Source organism: Thyridium curvatum (genome assembly GCF_004353045.1).
Source record: "Thyridium curvatum strain D216 chromosome Unknown NODE_7_length_750237_cov_83.650653, whole genome shotgun sequence".
Taxonomy (NCBI): Eukaryota; Fungi; Ascomycota; class Sordariomycetes; order Thyridiales; family Thyridiaceae; genus Thyridium; species Thyridium curvatum.
The window spans coordinates 270,336-290,558 of NW_022156762.1; the positions used below are offsets into that span (position 1 = coordinate 270,336).

The window sequence follows — 20,223 nt, forward strand, 5'->3', positions numbered from 1 at the left end:
TCAGAACGCCCACACAACCCGGCTCTCATTGAAGCCCCAAACCCTCAAGACACATGGCCTTCTCTTATAGTGCTTCGTGCACTCGGTAATCGGTGTATAGCTACATACGGCCATTGACTCGCTCGAGGTCAATGTTTTCACATGTGTTGAGGACTGGCAAACCGGCCCAGGTCTGCACATCTCGATCCGCAGCCACAGCGTTCTGCCACAGTCTAGATTGCCATGGGACTCATCTTCCCACTTCTCGTGTAGGATTTGTCAACTCGACTTGGGCTCCTCGTGCACCGCGCTGGATTTGTGCCACGAATCCTTCGCCTCCTAAGTCTACACCCTGGTTCAGTTTTCATGATGACACCATCTACGCCTTGTCAACCGCTCCTGGCAAGGCTGCCATTGCCGTGATACGGATCTCCGGTCCTGGGTGTCTAGAGGTATGACTCTCTCCACTGTTTTGGTATCTCTGTGGGGAGTGAGTACCCAGGTAGCTTACCTCTCGTCAAGGTGTACAAAGGGCTCTGTCCCTCGAGCGCAAGCCTGAAACCCAGGCACGCCTCAGTGAGAAGGCTAGTCCATCCCTCGTCAGAGGCGGGCACTAACGTTCTGGACTCGCACGCCGTAGTCCTTTACTTTCCCGGGCCTCGTACCGTGACGGGCGAAGACGTACTCGAGCTGCATATCCACGGGGGGTCTGCCACCGTCAAAGCCGTCCTTGCCGCCATACCGCAGTGTTGTTCGGCCCAGGCCATTCGCTATGCTGAAGCTGGCGAGTTCACCAAGAGATCTTTTGCCAATGGTCGGCTAGACCTCGCGCAGGTTGAGTCCTTGAGCGACACCCTCGCTGCCGAGACCGAGCAGCAACGCCGCGCTGCGGTCCGAGGCAACTCCGGCGCGCTTGGCAGGACGTATGAGAAATGGAGAGATCTCTTGCTCCACGCTCGGGGCGAGATCGAGGCGCTCATCGATTTCTCCGAGGACCAGCATTTTGACGAATCGCCGACTCAACTTCTGGCCAATGTCACCCGCCAGGTTTGTGAGATCTTGGAGTCGATTGATCTCCACGATACGGCGAGCCAGAGGAGCGAGCTCCTGAGGAACGGCATACGAATTGCCCTTCTGGGGCCGCCCAATGCTGGGAAGAGCTCCTTGATGAACCTCATCGTCGGGCGCGAGGCGTCCATCGTTTCCGGGGAAGCTGGAACCACTCGGGACATTATCGAAGCCAGCTTGGACATCAAAGGCTATCTCTGCACCTTTGCCGACACCGCCGGGTTCAGGTCCAGAGCGACAGCAGGTGCTCTAGGTCATGGGTCGGTTGGCCCGCGCCTTGGAGCAGTCGAAGAAGAAGGCATCCGACGTGCCAAGCAGAAAGCCCTCGACTCTGATCTCATTGTTGTCCTGACCTCTATCGAGCCCGCCGATGCAGCCTGCAAATCCTATCAGATATATTACGACGAGGATACCTTGCAGTTAGCAGCTGGTGCTCCGGCCTGTCTCGTGGTGGTGAACAAGAGCGATGCAGTACAAGGAGACGAGCTCGAGGCCTTGAAATCCTCCTTCCAGACCTCAGTGCTCGACAGAACACCCGGGCTGGCCAATGTGGTTCCCCTATCGATATCATGCAAAGAGGCGGAAATTTTGGGGTCCGGCCACAAGGACCCGGGCCGCATCCACGGTCTGGTCCAGCAAATGGTCTCTCATTTTGAGCGGATGACATTGCTACCCGCCGATCAGCAGGACCTGCTGGGCGTAACTGAGAGGCAGCGGCAGCTCCTGCTGCTGTGTCGTCAACACCTCGAAGGGTTCATGGCTGTGGCCGAGAGTCCGCATGACGGGAGTGAGCCGGACATCGTCATGGCGGCGGAATACCTGCGCTATGCTGGCGACACCCTTGCACGGATCACTGGACGTGTGGATGGCGGTGATGTCGAAGAAATATTGGGCGTGATTTTCGAAAGGTATGCACGGTCTCTACAGCTCTGTCATCTTCAAGAAAGCTGAGCACTGACAAAGCAGGTTTTGTGTGGGCAAATGAGGAGTGAGAGCGAATAGAAAGTCTATTGTGAACGACGTTGTTGACTGAGACTGTGGCACCGTCGAGGGATTGCGAAATCCGTCGCGGGCGAAGAGAAATAGTGGGAAAATCTAGAATGAAAGACAAGAGTCCGGAAACCTGCAACGCCGTCTGTCTAATACAACAATGTCGACCGACGCAAAAAAGAAAGTCAAAAAATCCAGACACCGCACCAACGCCAACCTCTATATGATGCACACGATACCATGGCATACCCGTCTAATGCTGACACCTCCGCAATGCAATGACGAAACAAGCTAATAACACAGCCGGCGAAACTTGCTGCGCCGGAGAGATTGTCCCGGTCTTTGACAGCCGGGGATGCGGCTGTCGTCGAAGGGCAGGCAGAACGACTTACTCGTCGTCATCATCCTTGTCGCCCCTGTGGATGGGGTTAGTGACTGGACATGGCGGTCTCGCTGTACTTGGGAGAGCTCACTTGTTATAGCCACTGCGGCCCTGGTTCTTTGGCTTGTCATCGCCGTCAGGCTTGTTGTTGTATCCACTTCGGCCATAGTTCATCATGGCAGAGGAAGCGAAAGAGCTGGAAGTGATAGCGGCCATTGTTGTTATGCAGGACTGGTTTTGTTTTGTATTTGTGGGCGGTGAAGACGTGTCTTTTCTTGGAGTGATGGCTGGTGTAGAAAGCTAGTTGGCGTTTTGGATGTGGACTGGAGACTGAGTTGGAGAAGAGATATCTCGAGAGATGTCGATCTGATGATGTGGTGCTGGTGTTGAGAAGGATTCAATCTCCAAGGGGCAGAGCGTACTGGTCTTTTATACACGAGAGACTACGATGCCACAGCTCTACTTAAAAGCACAGATTATATATAAAAATATACAGATATATATTTACCTAGTCGACAAGCTTCATTTCCGTCCATCCCATAAGCCCTTGTCCGTCGTCTGAGCCTCCATTAGGCGACGACGGCAAGCTGTGGGTGGCAGGCGGACGATTGCGGATGACATAAGGCAGAAGGGGTTCAAGGGTCAGGTCAGGGTGGTGATGTAGCAGCCAGGCAGTACCGAGCTTCAGCCTCCAAGGTCGGCTCCACCCGGGAGAGACGACGCTTGTCGACGCTGGGAGAGGGAACGAGTGTCCTTGGGATGGACCGGGGTCAGTCCGGAGTCAGCCCGGTCGTTTCTGGGTACCTACTTTACTTTACCTTGCACTATTCACCCCCCCCTTCCGCTTGGCCTGGCCCCAAAATAAGATACTCCCCCCCCCAAATAGGGTCAAGGCAGACAGACTGCCGGTGTTACTCAGTAGAATCGTAGGTAGTCGGGAACGGACGGGGCGGGCGGACGGGGGTGACGGCGATGCTCGTGCCTTGCATGTGAAGACTGGCTGGTGTACGTGGGCGGGCGGCAGTAGGGGCGCCGAGAAACGAGATAGGGTGCAGGTATCGCGCTTACTGTGCGTTGGCGTGTGTGTCATTCTCTCTCTCTCTCTCTCTCTCTCTCTCTTTCTCTTCACTCTTTTTTTGATGCAAGTCTGGCACTAATTGGGGTTCCCGAGAGGCCGGGTGGGGAGAGATGGGACTGGGTGGGATGAATCAATCTGAATGAGCTGCTAGGATTAGATACTAGATGCGTCCCAGGACCCAGAAGATGGATGCAGTGATGCACGACCGAAGTCAGGAATGGCGATGACTCTTGGAAGATCGATCAGTTCAGATGACAACGGCGGCAAACCCGGGCTGGCGGTACCACGAGCTGGAGATGGGATTGGTCAGGCTGGACAGGCACCTGTAGAGCAGTACCTAGTTACTACTCCGCATAGTCGTATAGACCTAGGTACCTCTAGGGCTAGGTAGTTAGTTACCTCCAGGCACTGCTAGTTACCAGCTGGAGGTACCTATGCGCCAGATGAGTGACAAATGCTCTAATTTTGTTTGGGGGCTGAAAACGGGGCGTCTGACAGGGCAGGGGTAATCCAAGGTAAGCTACAGTCGGGTCTCGTCTCGTCCGTCGTCTCGTTTTGTTTCGTTTCGTTTCCTTGCACCCTCTTCACTGCAGGCCCGCAGGCCCGTCGCAAACCCGCCAGGCCAATGGGCCAACAGGGCCGGCACTGTAGGGCTGAAGAACGTCCTCCGTAAGCGCCAACCCACGCCAGAAAGGGTGTGTACAACCCCGAAAGAGGTGACAAAAACGTGCTGTTGCAACACTACCTAAGCAGTTCGTTACCCAGGACCTGCAAGCCATCCCTCTCTGTCTGTCTCTGGTCATCTTCTGTCCCCAAGTGCTGGGGGTGGTGTCGGTGTGTCATTGGCATCGTCGTCGTCCTCCTCCTCCTCCTCCTGGTCGTCGTCCGGCAAAGCCACCCTGCATCGTGGCAGTCGCAATTCTTGGGACACGCCGGCCAGTCATAAGCTGAGCCCACCCTCTCACATTCTCTCTCCTCTGCTTCGTTTCCCTCTGGAACCCACCGAACCGTCTGTCCCCAGGGCAAAGCCAAGCAAGGGCCCAGGGGGGGTGGCAGGGTGGCAGGGTGGCAGAGTCCAAGTACAGAGTACCATTGAAGGGCCTGCGTGTTGCTGACATGCGGTTCGACACCGCCAAGCGTCGCATTTCATCGTGACTGATCTGAGCTCGAGGGCCCGCCTGGATGCATCGCTTCCTGCCTGCGACTTGGTCCCGAATAGGAAAATGCTGAGTCTCGAAGCGCCAGTCATAGAGAATAGATCCAGCTACGGCAGGAGATGCCATCATGGCTGTACCTTTACACAGGCTCGGCCAAGGAGTCACAGATCAAATCTCACCGTGTTTTCTACCTACCTAGGTACTTACCTAGGTAGTTTCCACCTAGCTAGGTACCTGGCCGCGTTAGTCATCCTCTTATTAGCAGACAGTGAATACGCAGCCAAGATGACGACGGGACGGAAACAAGACCCTGCGCTCTTCGACCGTGTTCCAGGTGCGTGTTCGTTTGGCTCGGCCGGATCGCCGACCGACCGAGCGGCCAGGTGGGTAATGTTGGCGGCAGTCATCATGTGCGCAGCCCTTGCGCATCATCTCCTCTCGCCTCGTCATCCCGTTGCCCGTTTAGCTCTTCAGTAGAAAACCGCGAGACCAGGCCGGTGCGCACGGCGCCGCCGAAGGTCGCCGTAGCAAGAGTCTAGTGTCAGAGTTGAGATCTCCGGTCGCATTGGTATTACCTCATCAACGTTTCTGCTCTTGTTCTTCGTTCTTCCTCTTGCTATCCCGCCTTCTTCCGTTCTCTTTCCCTCTCTTCTCCTTTCCCCTCTCTTACCCACTATTTGCTCTCGTCGTCGTCTGCACGTCAGAACAGTCATCGGCCACCATGCATGAGGAGGCGACGACACTCACACACACGTACACACGCACACGCACACGCACACGCACACGCACACAAATGACAGATCTGATCCCGTGCCATCGTGATACGGCGTCTAAATCCGTTGCTTCCGATGCTAGATCACGGCGCACTCGTTCGACCCTGGATATTATGGACTACCAGAATCGCAGTTCCAGGTGCAGCCTTGAATCCGGTGGAAGGACCCCGACTCCCGTATATGCTGCCTGGGCCACGTACCAGCATCAACCTTGTCAGGCTCTCAAGGCGCCCCCAGGATCGCAGGTCCTACCTAGGTATATCACACACACACATATCACGCCTAAAATACACAGCTCACACAAACAAGCTCACCGAATTCTTTGCTCCGCGCTGGGCTGTCTGGCTCTTCCCTTCCAAGAAGTCGCCACTGTGCCCATATCAAATGTGAAGTCTGTAGGTGTCCAAGGCAGCAGCCACTTTGACCGAGACTGTGCCACACACGGCCGCCCTTTGACTGTTCCGCTCTTGCAGCTGGCCCCCGAAAGACGGAACCTCGTGCGCTTTAGTGACGAGGAAAGCAGGAACAAACTGCCAGTCTCAATTTCAAGCAATCTACTATTCTGCTGCGTCCTGTATCTTGGACTGACCTCGTCTTCCCTCCACCATGCTTTTGCGGATTTGCGACCAAAGGGTCCTGGGCGCTAACTCCTTCAGAAGGGCCTTTTAGGCGGGCGTGGCCGTCTTTAGCGTCGCCCCGACTTGCAAGCCAAATTTAGCTCCCCCAGCCGCTTGTCATCAGCACGCTAGAAGTGCGCTAAAAGCGCTAAAAACGAATGCCGCGGACCCCCATGGTCAAGCCACGCCGGGGGCTCGCACTGCCACAGCCTCAGCCCGAACCCGCCCGGGCTTTAAGTTAGTCATCTTGGGACAGACCCCAATTCCGGGCCCCGTGTCGAGTTCAATGCTCGTCAATATGTCTCTGTCTCTGGTCGGGTCCTTTTTGGGAGTGCAGTCGAGTATACCAACAGCCACGCTTCTAATCATTTCCTTGCTTGATGCCAGGCCAAGTTCCACCAGTGATTGGAGGCGGGCGGGGCGCTCTTTGCAGCCAACTCTAGCAATCTCATGCACGCCGCCCTCCCCCCTCTCTCCGGACTTTGGCAGCCCGGAAGTCGTTGCCCGTCCCATGTGCCGCATCGCCACAGAATGGCATCTAGGCTCTTCAATGGATATTGGCTCCGTCACGTCAAAAGGCCCCCCGCTGGAGGACGTGTGCCTCGTAGTGACCTTGCTTGAAGTCTTGCAAGTCTTTCGGCCCTTATCGGTTTTGGCCCCATGCCTGGTGGAGTGTTTCGCCCAGAGAAGCACCTCGTATGATGACCGTGAGCACCCTTCTCCTCCAACAGCTGGGGAGCGACGGGGCTCATCCATTCCGCTGCATTATTGCTCTGCTATACCTCCATTCTATTTCATCCGCATGGTGATATGGTGCTGTGGGTGATATGGCTTGACAAGAAGAAGGGCTGCACTCGTTCTCCATTGGTCGCGTGATTGGTGATGATGCAGGCTGACAGCTGCCTGTGTCACCACGTTGGCGCTTGGGCATTTGTTTGGATGGTCTGCAAGTCGGAGGCGCAAAGGCCTCCTCGTCGCGGGGGAGAAAGGCCTCAACGTGAAGAAGCAAGCAGCACAACAACCGAGAGAGAGAGGTTTGTCAAAGGGGTCCCGGCACCAGAGATCACCGAGGAAGACAGAGATCCCCATGATCTTGGTGTTGTGCTTCCAATCGCCGCCTTTGCCAAGTCTTGAAACATCTGTCTCCCGCGTGCCCCCCGAGAGCCGAGCCCGGGTACGGGCCAGAAATTGCCTTGTTGGGACTCATGGCAGCCAAGCGAGCTAACCCTGACCGGAGTGATCGTCCACATAGAGTTGTGATTAGGCTCAGTGTGGTCGGGCCTTGACTTGATTCGGGATGACCCTCACTGATAGCAACTGTCGACCGCTGACCCTTATGCAAATCCCTTCCCCTCATCATGCAACGAGCTGTTCTATCTCCGTGGCCAATCTTTGCAAGCTCCGCTCTTCAGTACCTTGCCATGCTCGCAGTCGAACCGGCTAGCGACACGTCACATCCCTGTCGGCGGGACGCCAAGTCCTGGCCGGCGAGAGGATCACAATGGCATGCCTGCCACCAACGAGAAGACGACCACCATGGTCTCTCACCGTCCAAGACCGAGGACCGCTAGTCACGTCCATCTGACCTCCCTTTCCTGAGGTACCCAAGGGGACCTGCTTCGCCGTATAAGACAGGTCGCCCGGTCTCTTGCGGACAACAGTTGTGCAAAATGCTACCATCCTCTCCCTCTCTGGATCCTGCTTTCGAGTTCTGCATCTGAATTACTTCCCTCTCCCCCTTCGGCTGCGAACATAGTATAGCATCGAGATGGTGAACCCAGCAGGCGTAGCGAATACAGATCGCAGTGCCGGCAACAACAATGCACCGCTACCCGTCCTCATAGTCGGAGCTGGTATGTATATGTATCCATTGCAGCCAGACTTTCCGCCATGTCGTCAACCCCCAAGCAGCTGAAACTATGCCACAATAGGCTCTGCCGGTCTTTCCCTTGCCCAAGGGCTGGAGAAAGTCAGTTCTCTCAGGCTTGTCGCTCCTCTCTCGTCTCCTCCTGATCCGGACACCAAAGTCTGAGCATGACATGACACAAGTAGAACGGCATTCGCACGATGGTCTTTGAGAAAGAGGCCTGCGATGCTCCTCCCGGACGCCGCACATGGGCGTTTGTCGCCGCTTGGTCCGCACCCATCCTGCAGACCCTGCTGCCAGCGCACCTCTGGGACCGCATCCACACCGCATTTTCCGACCCATCGATGCCCGTCAAGCCCCTTGACTATATTCCTCTCACCAACGGCGCCACAGGCGAGCGACTCACCGAGGTCCCTCTCTCAAATGGACATCGCTTCTTCCGCCCTCGTTTCAGGCAGCTCGTCTCCGAGGGCCTAGACATCAGGTTCGGGAAGGAGCTGGAGTCTCTCTCCTACAGGGACCAGTCGGTGGAGGCGCATTTTGCTGATGGGAGCTCCGTCGTTGGACGCCTTCTCGTCGGCGCCGATGGCTCTCGGTCTCGTGTCCGTAAGCAGCTCCTCGGCCCCGACCTTGCAGAGCTTGACCGCCTCCCTTTTGGCTCCATTTTCGTCAATGTCAAGTACCCACGGGAACAAGCCCTCCTGCTTCGCAAGCACCCCTTGTTCAGCGCCATGCTTCATCCCAACGGCAGTATCGCCCCCTTTTTCATCATCGATGCCCCCGACCCGGACCACCCGGAGGACTGGACCTTTATGATGTATATCAGCTGGGCGATGCGCGACGACGGCGAGGCAGCAGCGTACCAGGGCATGAGCAAACGCGACTTGCTCCGCACAGCCAAAGAACTCAGCAGTGTTTTCTGTGAACCGGTAAGGAGCGCCTTCGCCTGGGTCCCGGACGATGCAAATGATGTCTATTTCAGCACGATGGCCCAGTGGGATCCGCGCCCACCCCATCGATCCTGGAACAATCATGGCGGCTTGGTGACCTTGATTGGTGATGCCGCCCACCCTATGACACACCGTAAGGATGCTTCTCCTCGTGTATGCCTGTCCATCGCGTCGTGCTGACTCATTGCTTTCAACACGCAGAAAGAGGACAAGGTAAGCTCCGAGAAAACAGACAGGTGGCCCACACTTGGACTTACGTCTGGCGCAGGGCTCAACCATGCTATTGATGATGCTGGAAATCTGACCCGGCTCCTGTCTGCACCAGAGGGCCGCTCACAAGGGCAGCTGATCGACAGCTACGAGTTGGAGATGCGTGCTCGGGCCGGCAAAGAGGTGGAGCTGAGCGAGCTCAACACCAGAATGCTGCACGACTGGTCCCAGCTGATCAAGAGCCCCTTCCTGACCAATGGATTTGCCAAGCCCAAAGCAGTCGCGGCGGCTCCTCTTGCTAGGATCTGAGCTGCTGCTGCTGCTGCTGTATGGAGAGTCGACTGGTAACTGGTGTCTCGTGACACACCCAAGGGACAACTTAACGTGAATTCAGCGTGTTGTTCACAGGAGACCGAGATACACACTCTAAGATGCACTAGTTGAAGTCTACTTCTCCGTGACTCGGACGGCATGCAGTCGTATGCACCGAGGGAAGCAGCTTCTAGCGAATTAAGAATAGCAGCCAAAGTAGCTAGGAGTCAATATCATTGCGTATAGGCCGCATAGGGAATTGTGGCCTCAAGAGGAGAAGTCGATCCAGAGATTGGAGACGCAAGGGTCTTAAAGCAGCAACCTGACCAGGCTGGAGGGACCCAAGCTGTCGTAAAGATGCACATTTGAAAAAAATAACAAGAAAAAAAAGGCGATCCGGCTAAAGAAAACCCCATTCCATCCTAAGGTTTTATTGTTGCAACGCCTTAGAGGAGTAGGATATCTCATTTGAGAGCATCGGTAGGATCAAGGCAAGTCGGCACGCCAGCCTAGTCCCGGCTCTCCGACAAAGCGACCTTTAAAATCAATCCACGTCAGTATCTGTATCCGTGTGATACTCGAATTCACAAGGCACTGGGGCCGCGCCGTCACCCTGGCTGTCCGGGTCTATATCTACCAGAGCGTGGCTGGCTCGGTCTGCCCACTGGTGAAGGGCAGTCGGCGGGATGGGCTTTTCCCCTCTGAGCAGGCCCGTCATGCATTCGGCCCACTCCCATGGCTTCTCTCTGCCGCCGGGCAGAGAGTTGAAGTACTCCCAGCCAGAGACCCCGGCAAAGTTGGGATGTCGACCTACAAGAAGCGGGATGACGGTAGAGAGGGACTCCCAGGGCACATGGCCGGCGCCGTTTTCGGGATTTGTGACCATGCCAACCACCACCTTGTTGGCAGGCCAGCCCCTGGCCACAATCATCTCGTACATGAGGGGATTGCTGCAATCGCCCCAGCCGCAGTAGAACTGGGTGTTGTACCAGGCTATCTCGGAGCCGCGCATGACCTCGAGTGCCTCGTAGTCGAACCCGGACAGGTTCCTCATGGGGTCCAACAGCGCAGCGGCGACGGGAGCCAGCGTGAGGATGAAGTCTCGCCCAAAGTCGGCGCGCAGCCGATCGATGAGGCGGATGATGCCCGCGAGGCTCATGGGCTCCTCGACATCCAGGTCCAGCCCGTCCAGCCCCCGCCGCCGCACCATGTCCCGGAGGGGGACGTAGTAGCGCTCAAAGGTCAGCCTGTCCTGGTCGAGCCGCTCGTACGAGCCCTTTGCAGCTCCACCGAGCATGCCCAAGACCTTGACACCGCTAGCCTGCAGGATGCGCAACTCGGCCCACAGAGAGGTGAAGCGTTCATGGTCCGGGTGGTGGTCGTTCAGCGTCATGCCGTTCGGGTCGTCGTTCAGGTGTATAGCCCCGACGATCAGATGTGTCAGCTCTATGCCCTTGGCTGTGACGAGCGGCAGCGCCGAGATGAGCTGGCCACTTGCGTCATGATGGGTCTGGTAGTAGGTGATGATACGAGGCAAGTTGGGACGATGAATAGGTGGCATTGTCAAGAGAGACGATCTGTGGTATCTAACGTAGCTTTCCTCAGAAACGAGGAGATATATATGTAGGTACTCAAGGAAGGGAGGATGAGCCGCGCGCTGGCTCAAAGGATTGGGGGCGCCGATGATAACAGGCCGGACGCGAGCTCAAAAGAGTGTATATCGAGGAAGGAGAGGAAAAAAGAAAAGAAAACCAAAGAAATGTAAGGACTGTGAGACGGATGGCCCAACTTTTGACACGAAGTGAAGCAGACGCGTCCACCAGCAACGGCCGAGACCAACAAGAACTCGACGTATGTTGTTCGAAGCGCAGCAAATAGACCGACTACTGTCCAGAGTGTGCAGGTGGTGTGGTGGGTGCTTAGGTCAGCCCGAGGCCACGGGCCTAACCTTCCAGCCTCAGCCCCGCCCCCCAAGTTACCTAAGGTAGCTTAACCTCCACTCGCTCCCACAGTAAATTCAACCGCCACCGCCCAGAACCTCCTCCCCTTCCGATTCCACGTCTCCTCCTCCGGTCGGGCTTAAAGGAACCAGCGGCATACTACGCTTACTTGCTTCACCGGATATCTCTGCGTTCATCCTCTTTTCTTTTTCTTTTGGTAGTTGTTCCTCATGTCTTGGGCGGGGAGCATATCAGAAACCCATCTCGATCGTATAGGCCCGGGCTATCTTCCATGATGGCCGCTGTGCTGATCCTCTCGCTCAGACGGTTCTTTGCAGTCTTTCTCGGCGTCTGGAATTGCGGCGCGCCACTGCTGTATCCCGATGCTCTTTTTCGCTTAGTCCCGGGCGTGCTGTGCATCTCCACTTCGATCCGCGGCATGCTGATAATGCTGACCTTGCCCGGCTCGGGCGCATTCTCCTTCTGCTCGTCTGCCTCCCCGGCTTGGTCTAGACCGCAACCAGTCTTCAACGTCGACCTGGGCGAGTTGTTATTGCTGCCGAGCTCCAGGTAGCGCCGGGTGCCTCCGCCTTTCCGTGACGGACTGCAACCGCCGCCTCTGAGGACTGGAAGAGGCACCGTTTCGGCGTCCTGGTTCGATGTGGCGCTGTAATAGCTCGACGCCGCGCTATAGGCGCTCACAGCACTGTTCATGCGCCGTAGCTCTCCAATGGTCGATGCCACCTGGAGGTTGTCCTTGTTCTCATGCGATAGCGGTACGCGCGCCCAGTTGGGATCGGATGGCTTCTCGACGGGCGACTTGACATTCCCGGTTGTCTCCTCTGGGAACTGCGAGTAGATGGATGATGCTGCCGAGACGATCCGGATGCTGCCCCGCATCCTCCCGAGCTGCGGGCTCTTCTCTCCCGCGGTAGGAGACGCGGGGTTGGCCGTGATCTTGCGCTGGCCGATCAGTCTCAACTCAGGGCTCCCAGGGAGTGGAGGGAGCGTGTCGTCTTCTGTGGGACTCCCCTCTCGTCCCAGTGTGGGTGAGCTGCAGATAGGCCGCAGGTTATGCGGTGGTGGCACCACCTCGGCCACCTTATGCACCCGCACCCTGCCCAGCCCGAGTCCAGGCGTGGTGGGACTGGTGATGAGAACACCAGGTCTGTTCAGAGTGTCCGTGTTTGGAGACACGCTCTTCGGTTCGAACTTCTGCGAGGTCGAGTTGAGCCGAAGCGGCGGGGGGTACACAACCTGCGACCGGCTGGAGTCATGGCGACTCAGATCTTCAGAAGTCTCGCGTTCAGGCATAGCGAATCTGGAGTGGGTCGGGGTGGCATCTAACGACTTGGTACCGTCTTTGGACGCCGGGCTCCTCTCCCAGTCGCCCCCCAGAGGAAGCGAGGAAAATGTCTTGGCCGAACTCGGCTGGAATCGAGGCGCCGTGCCGTGGAGAGGAAGGGCCCTCGGCGGGGTGGCCATTTGTAGAGGTCTCCCCATGCTCCCAGGGGAGTTGCTGGAGATGAACGGATCCCCTTGCGCTGCCGCCCGGGCCATGATAATCTTGCCCACCTCTTCCGGCATGTTGGTTGGTACCGCGGGAATGCGGTTCCGGTCGCCAGGTACTTCTATTTCACTGTACACTGTTGACAATGTGGACGAAGCGCTGCTGCTGGTGGATACGTGTCTGTGCCTGGACTTGTCTTGCTCGCCACGACGGACCCGGCTCGGACTCGTCAGGGCCGTGGGTACGTCGTTGCGTTCTGGGCTGGAGTCGCCGTAAGCATCAAAGATGCTGTCAGCCTCCGAGTTTGCCGACGCTTGCGAGAGCTGTTTGGCGTGGCTCGGCGCAGTTGGGTATGGCATATTTGGAGCGGACTTTGCGGGACTAGGAGTCCGCGACCGCATGTGCCAGGACGCTGATTCATCACCCGACTCGGCTTGGGCAGCACGGAGGCTTCTCGTTGGCGAGATGGTAGACCTTGTTGTTCTTCGCCCACTCCCGCCGCCTTCCTGCAATCGCTTCTCCGTTGAGCGCAGAATCTCCGATAGTGTCGAATCGGTCGAGATATTGCGCGTGTGTGATCTCGTCGGGCTGCTTTTTTGGGCAACATCTGCACTCTGCTCCTGGTGGAAGTCCTCATAGACATAAGGAACACCCATGGAGGCCTGAGGGTCCGCCGGACGCAGGTGTGCAGGCTTGGGAGGCTCGGGCAGCTGGCGCACGGGCATGCTCGGCATCGACACCGTGGACGCGCTGAGTGACGACCGAGCTCGTGTGTACGGCCCCGGGTGGTGTTCAAGTTGCACCTTGGGGACAGTCGGGGAGCCAGGGAGCAACGACCTCAGCGGCCACGAATCTCGTATGGACTTGCGGCCGTGTGTACCGTGTCTCTTGACCTTGGGCCCGTGGATGGCATCCTCGTCGATCCAGCTTGAACTCCGCAGCCTCGTCAAGCTTTCGCCTCCTTTTGTACGAATAGGTCCAAAATTGTTGTCGTTACCAAACATGGGCGAGAGGACTGGCACTGAGAAGCTGTGGAGGAAAGAGTTCCGGGTTGACCTCCTCTTCTCTGGCGAGTGCGAAGGTCGTTTCTGTAAACGTCTTGGGCTCTGGGCTCGTGTGCCGGTGCTGTCGGCGTCGTCGTGGGGGAAAGCCTCGGAGGCATCGACATAGTCGAGATCACGGCGTTTGGCAGCACGCTTGCGTGAAAGCCACACGCAGAAGAACGCACCTCCAATGCACACCGCGGCGCTCCCACCGATCACAATCGCAAGCAAGACGCCGAGGCTGAACGGCGTCGACCCGACATTAGATGTCGACGAGTCCCTCCCCGCCACCGAGCCCGACCTCATCGACGGACCCATTGTGTAGAGTCCTCTCCGGATTGGATGCGACCAGTGGTCACCACCACCACATGGCACAACCTGCGTTGTTGTATCACTACGTCGGCTCGCAGCTCCGTGTATCATGCAGGTTGACTCCTTGCAGGGTAGGTGGTTCGCTTTCCGTCTCGTTGAATCTCTTTTCTGTGTGGTGCGCTGCAGGGCGATTTGGATAGAGATGCATTGATACAGTAAATGAACGCACAGGTAAGGAACAAAGTTGAACACTTGGGGACCATGCGAAGACCGCGACCCTTTGCTGTGGTCATGTCAGGCTGTTTAATCATGGTTGGAATGCGTCGCTATGAGCGACCTCATTCCAGAGCGTGTCCACACCAAACATCTACCTAGTAAGTATCGGGATCTCCACCAGAGTAGGCTGCTACCTAGTTCAACGAGAACAGTAGAGAGGAATTCGAGAGGGATTGGTTTGCAAGAGCTGCGGCAAGCGATGCGTAGTTGGACAACTCGTATGGGCGAACCTATGATCGTTCACTGTGCAAAGCGCGCGGTGAGAAGACATGGCTCTCAGCGAAGCTACAAGACTAGGTACAGGTGATTTCTCTATGGTTTGGCACGCGGTGAGGAATGCTGAAAGAGCTGTTTCAAATCTAGACTTGGTCAAGTGCGGAATACATCTACAATGTACACAGGCTTTGCTCCATACGAATAGGAATTTCAGCTGTATGTAGACCCATCAATCATCACGTGTGAAGCAAATCTTGCGGAAACGGAGGCTCTTCATTTGGTACAGAGTAGAGTCATTCGAAGTTCATTTCTAGTGGATATCGTTTGAAATTCCCTTCCTGCACCCAGCCCGCGGGAGAGGAAGGCAAAAAGGACAGGTGCTAAAATCATGCCAGTATGCCGATCAAATGGAGACGAAGAAGAAAAGGCTCGAGAAGGCAACAGAATTCAAAGTTGCAACAACAAAGATCATGGACGGGCAAACCGCCTAGTATCCTGCGCGTGGTAGCCCGGCTGTGCAGATGCTGTGGTCCACACAAGACATCCTCGTCGGGGTGGTAGGCATCATCAGGATCGGTGTCCATGCTGCCGTCCGGCATGGCGATGCACGTGGCCGGGGATCCGGCGGGCCTTGACTTGGACCTGATTGGGCACGTCGGCGCTGACGGTGACTGTTGAGGTGACATCCTCCGACACAGTCACATAGACAACAGCTTCTTGCCAAACGATTTCGGAGACGATGTTGCCGTTCGTCACATATTCGGTACGGACAACTTCGTAAGAGAGCCCATCGCCAGCGGCCTGCGCCGCAGGCAGCTGTGCGGGAGGTGTAGTGGCCGGCGGTGGAGGGACAGGGGCTGGCGTTGGGGGCACAGCCGGCGCCGATTCCACAGACACCTGTTGGACCTGTGGAGCGACAGGGGGCTGAACCTGAGCAGCGGAAGCCTGCGGTGGAGGCGTGCTTGTGGGCTGATCCTGGGCCACGCCTTCGGCCGTGGCCTTGAAGACCTGGCCGGGGAGGTAAGTGCCGCTGGCCGTGGCACTTGAGCCGGGCTTGTACGTCAGGGTAGGAACAGCCTGGACGCTCGATGGCTGGGGAGGGTGGGCCATGGTGGCCGGGCCAGGACCGTACTGGATAGCGACGTTGCCGGGCAAGGATTTGAGGCCCGGTCCGCGGACATCCTCGTTGACGAGGGCGGCTGGAAGATCCATCTTGCACTGGTTGGCCTTGGAGTCATCCTGGATATCAAACAAAGGGCAAGCGCTGATCATTCCGCTGTCGCTTGTGCAGGTATCGACGGCCTGCTGCAAAAAGTTCGGGTCCCAGCCAGTCATGAAGTCGCCATGGTACCCGTAACCTACGAAACAAGAGGTCAGTCTGATGATTCGAATATTGACAGTGTCGGCTGCATAGCACGCGGGGAGACTGGTGGCTTACCGTACGGGTCTCCGTTGGAGATGACAAATTTTCCAGGACGGTTCTTGAATGCATCGGTGGCCCAGATGGTCTCGTAAAAGAGGCTCACGAGACGGATGGGGTAGTCGGGAGGGCAGGTGCCGGTCATGACAAGATCAGGATACGCCACATGGTCCTTGTGGTTGGGCGAGTCGAGATCCTTGCCATTCCAGCACGACGGGAACATCAGCTCGAAGCGAATGCCATCGGGGCAATTCGCGTCGAGGTAAGCCTTGTCTGGCAGGAAATGGCGGTAGAGCGAGCCCTCGGGAGCCTTCTGGTAGTTGAGGCAGTTGAAGCCCAGTGCACGCTGGGCGAGATCGCCCTGGGTGACCTGGCCGAGAGCAGCCCACAACGACTTTTCGGGATCCGGGGTATTGACATCGCCCAAGCTGTAGTTGCGACGAAGGCTATCGCCGGCGATCATGCGAAAACCCTGGGGAAAGGCCTTGACAGACTTCTCACCGGGATTGCTGTACAGCAGATAGTACGCTAGCATGCCTCCTCTCTGGTCCACAGCTTCGAACTCGCCGGTGGAAGCGTCCTGAAAGAGCACGGATGGGTGCCAGTACACCGACTTGTCCTGGGTGACAGCGCATGAGGTGCAGTTGGCGCGCACGAGGTCCTCGTAGGTAGCGTCTTCGGAGAATCCGCTCGAACCGTGGATGGCATGGACGTGTTGGGAGACCTCTCCGGGCGAGACCAGAGGGTCGAGTCTAGCCAGGCCGACGCGGGCGTGGCATTCCATGCGCCAGAAGGCGGTCGCGGTCAGGGCAAAAGCCCAGACGGGAAGTAGGGTGATCCTCATCTCAGCTTTGATCCTGGCTGAAAAGGGTGAGGGTTGGTGTGAGATGGTGAAAGTCGATCTTGTCCGGCGTGCTCGAGATGAAGAGCGATGGATCCGGTACAAAATTCGTATGTGTGCAGCCCGTTGTAGATGTTGAAGAGATGAGCTGACAGTGTCTCTGGTTCTTGTCGCGCCTTGGGAAGGTTTTGTTTGGCGTTTTGATGCACTGCCGGCCGGATCTTGTCAGGTCGAGACAAATGATCGGGTATGGAGCGACCAGGTAGCGGTCAGAATCTCAATGCAACGGTGACGCAAAAGACCGAGAAGGACGAGGGAAGATGCGTTGCTGGTGAGTGAGTGAAATGTGATATTGCGTCAGTCGTTGGCGTTTGTGGCTTTCCGAGGCCGTGTAAGTGAAGCGGCGTGTAAGTGAATCAGGCGCTGCCGAAGCCACACCTTAAAAAAAAGTCACTGCTGGTGTCGGGCGTGGTGAAAAAGAAGGAATGTCGACCGCAAGTGAGGATCAAGGTTTGCAAGTTTAAGCAGCGGCAAGGCGTCAAGGAAGAAACGCCCGTGGTAATAATAAGACGGAAAGGACCTGTGACGTGATGCCTGGGCCAGCTTTTCCCAGCCTCACCAGCGAAGGCTTTCTCACGATGTCAAATTCCAACCTGTGGGTGGGTGGCGGGCTAAATGTCCAGCAGCACTCCACCAGGAATTCGAGCCAACAACAGCCAAGCGAGACTGGATTCGAAAGAGAAGAAAACGGAGGGGAAGAAACCAAGGAGGGAAGCAGATATCAGGACGTTTTTCGTTTTTCGTTTTTGCCTTTCTGTCCTGGCTTATTCTCTCGGCCCCTTGTATCTGGAACCCTTTTTTCCCTTTCTCTTTGCGGCGGTTGAAACTGCAACCGTAGCTGGTGATCCAAATCCTTGAGTCTGGACAACGCTCTAACAGAGAATACTCGACCGGTGAAACCGTGTAATTTACTGGGAGAAACGAATGCGATCAACACAGAGGAAGGAGAGCGACGACTGTGCCAAAAGAAATCAGACAGCCGTTGGGTGGGCGAAAGAACGTGAGCGAGGTGGCGGTTGGGACGAAGGAGCGAATGTCGTCGATGAAGAAATCCACCACCAACAAGAAGGCAACCTGCTGCTAGGCAGAGAGAGAAAGAGGGAAGAGAAAAGAGAGGCGATCCAGACGATCTGGAAAAGGGAGAGACTGGGCTGCGGAGGCGAAGTAAAAGAGGCAAGGAAAGAGAAGCCAAGGGAGGGATGCGTGGAATGAACCTCGATGTAAGAAGCAGCGCTGAGAGGGGCGCTGGGAGGATTGTCGAGGGGGGCGGGTGTCGGCTCGCGCGCCCACACCACTCACTGCCAACCGCCCCCCCTTCTCTCTCCCAAACTCCCAACTCCAGATCGTGAGCTGTTGGGCCCCCCGGTCAGAAAAAAGAGAGACCAAGTCGATCTATTCTTGCACCCATTTCTTGTATACACCGCACCCATGTTCTGCTGATGGACCGGCTCCGTCGATCAAGACGAACATTCCGCCCGTGGCGTACCTAAATACAAGAGTACAACATGTAAAGTAACTACCTAATCTGTGGATAGGTCTATGTAGACATCCCATTTCAGCTTCCTTATTTGTGTAGCTTCCTTACGGAGTGGAAATGCTCTGGTGTTGCAAGGAGTCGCCCTCTTCTCTCACTTCCTCACTCGCTCACACCCTCGCACAGCACCGAGTCTGGGGAATCCCATGGCTCTGCCGTTGAAGCAGCTTAGGTAGCTCAGACGAGAGGGAGGGGGAGCGAGGAAAGGGAGGGAAAGCGGTAACTACGGCACAGACCAGCACAAGAGAGGGTCAGCTTGTATCAGAGATAGATTAAGGTACAGAGCCTGGGTTTGAAAATGCAAAGTGCCGGTTGGCCGGGGGGTGCACGGCTGGCTCACGATCCCTGCGAAGTCGAGCTGGTGGAATTCTTGTAAGTGCCTCCAAGGGGCTGGGCAGCCCTTCTGACTGGTTGGTCGCCTTGCCACTGCCACGAGAGCGCCGCTAAGCGACAAGCCCGACAGGCTTGACAGGGGAGAGGAAGAATCCTCATGCACCAGCGGCCCCCTGTCTTCTATTCGCGACTCCATGCCTGACGAAGAACGGAAGAGGAGGAGGACCAGGTGCTTGTTCCGCACACACCGTTCCTCTCGATGACCTATCTATCTTAGTTACTGGCAACTGCATGCTTCCTGGGTACTGTATGTAACTACTAACTGCCTAAAGGTAAGTAGGTAACAAGGTCGGTAGTTAGGTACTCAAGTCTAGTCGGGAGCACCATGTGCTGGAGCAAGCCAAAGACCAGACTCGGATGTGCCCGCTCTCTTCCAGGTTAGCCTTGTTCTCCAGCACATCCATCATGAGCGACAGCACAGTGGAGAACATTCAGGCCCTTGGGCACGACGAAGCTCGCGTGCGCGCGAGGCGTGTAAGTACATGTACCTGAGCGATGACGCCACTCAACGCCAACTACAACTACATAGGTACGTTAGGTATGTAGCTACCTTGGCACTTGACGTACCTACGCACTTCCAATATCATGGGACCGCAAGTATGGAGCAGGATTCGCGCACAATGCCTGCACCAGCTTCGGGCGCGCGTCTTTCTGACAGAGAACATCCGTCCCGCATTCCATCTCGAGCAGATCGTCTTGACCTGCTCGGTCGTGCCGTGTGCGGCGATCAGGATCGGCGGTGCTGAGTGTGCCGTGAACCCAGCGAGAGGGGTGTCGTGTCAATGAAGATGCGCGGGATAATCAGGGGCAGAGCTCAGATCGGCAAATATCGACGACCTGCATGCCATTGGAACATCCCCTCGGCAGGCATACTAATAGGGATTCTGCTGGTGCTGGCTGTCTGGCGCTTCCGGCTGAAAACTGCCTTTCACTCGTGGTTTTGGGCACCTCTCGCATTGGCGACTCTGGGGTCGGCATCCTGAACTGAATATCCAAGTACGTACTCTTGTAGCTACCTACCTAGGTACCCAGAGGTATGTCCTATCTGTTGTGCCAGGGATGAGAGAGGTGAAGGGCGTTTTTGGGGGCTTCTTTCTCCCTTTCTGCAAGCGCTGGCGCCAAGCACATGAAACACGTTTCAGCCAAGAACAGCTTGAGCCGTGCACCAATCAGCCTGCGACATCAATACGGAGTACCTAGGGAGTTGGCAGGTTTACTCCGCAGAAACGAATCCTTGGAGCCGTGCTGTTGGATCCTGGCTTTTCTGCTGCCTTTTTGTTTCCCAGCTTGTTGCC

The 20,223-nt window shown here is 56.5% G+C and overlaps 6 protein-coding genes across 6 annotated transcripts; 2 read left to right on the forward strand and 4 right to left on the reverse strand.

The window, feature by feature from the left end:
* Window positions 1–222: 222 nt before the first annotated feature.
* E0L32_001808 (uncharacterized protein) lies at window positions 223–2,032 on the forward strand (the record flags this gene model as incomplete). The annotated part of the gene is made up of 4 exons (XM_031135928.1): window positions 223–248; window positions 341–431; window positions 502–1,955; window positions 2,014–2,032. 4 exons carry the CDS (start codon window positions 223–225, stop codon window positions 2,030–2,032), a joined length of 1,590 nt encoding a protein of 529 aa, XP_030989944.1.
* A 393-nt stretch (window positions 2,033–2,425) lies between these two features.
* On the reverse strand, window positions 2,426–2,635 carry E0L32_001809 (uncharacterized protein; the record flags this gene model as incomplete). The annotated part of the gene is made up of 2 exons (XM_031135929.1): window positions 2,426–2,453; window positions 2,511–2,635. The coding sequence occupies 2 exons, from the start codon at window positions 2,633–2,635 to the stop codon at window positions 2,426–2,428; spliced, it is 153 nt and encodes a 50-aa protein (XP_030989945.1).
* A 5,177-nt stretch (window positions 2,636–7,812) lies between these two features.
* E0L32_001810 (uncharacterized protein) lies at window positions 7,813–9,380 on the forward strand (the record flags this gene model as incomplete). The annotated part of the gene is made up of 4 exons (XM_031135930.1): window positions 7,813–7,897; window positions 7,976–8,013; window positions 8,097–9,014; window positions 9,063–9,380. The coding sequence occupies 4 exons, from the start codon at window positions 7,813–7,815 to the stop codon at window positions 9,378–9,380; spliced, it is 1,359 nt and encodes a 452-aa protein (XP_030989946.1).
* Window positions 9,381–9,927: 547 nt separating this feature from the next.
* Window positions 9,928–10,944, reverse strand: E0L32_001811 (uncharacterized protein; the record flags this gene model as incomplete). Its single annotated transcript, XM_031135931.1, has 1 exon — window positions 9,928–10,944. One exon carries the CDS (start codon window positions 10,942–10,944, stop codon window positions 9,928–9,930), a length of 1,017 nt encoding a protein of 338 aa, XP_030989947.1.
* A 607-nt stretch (window positions 10,945–11,551) lies between these two features.
* Window positions 11,552–14,194, reverse strand: E0L32_001812 (uncharacterized protein; the record flags this gene model as incomplete). The annotated part of the gene is made up of 1 exon (XM_031135932.1): window positions 11,552–14,194. One exon carries the CDS (start codon window positions 14,192–14,194, stop codon window positions 11,552–11,554), a length of 2,643 nt encoding a protein of 880 aa, XP_030989948.1.
* A 1,053-nt stretch (window positions 14,195–15,247) lies between these two features.
* On the reverse strand, window positions 15,248–16,944 carry E0L32_001813 (uncharacterized protein; the record flags this gene model as incomplete). The annotated part of the gene is made up of 2 exons (XM_031135934.1): window positions 15,248–16,038; window positions 16,119–16,944. The coding sequence occupies 2 exons, from the start codon at window positions 16,942–16,944 to the stop codon at window positions 15,248–15,250; spliced, it is 1,617 nt and encodes a 538-aa protein (XP_030989949.1).
* Between the last annotated feature and the right edge of the window lie 3,279 nt (window positions 16,945–20,223).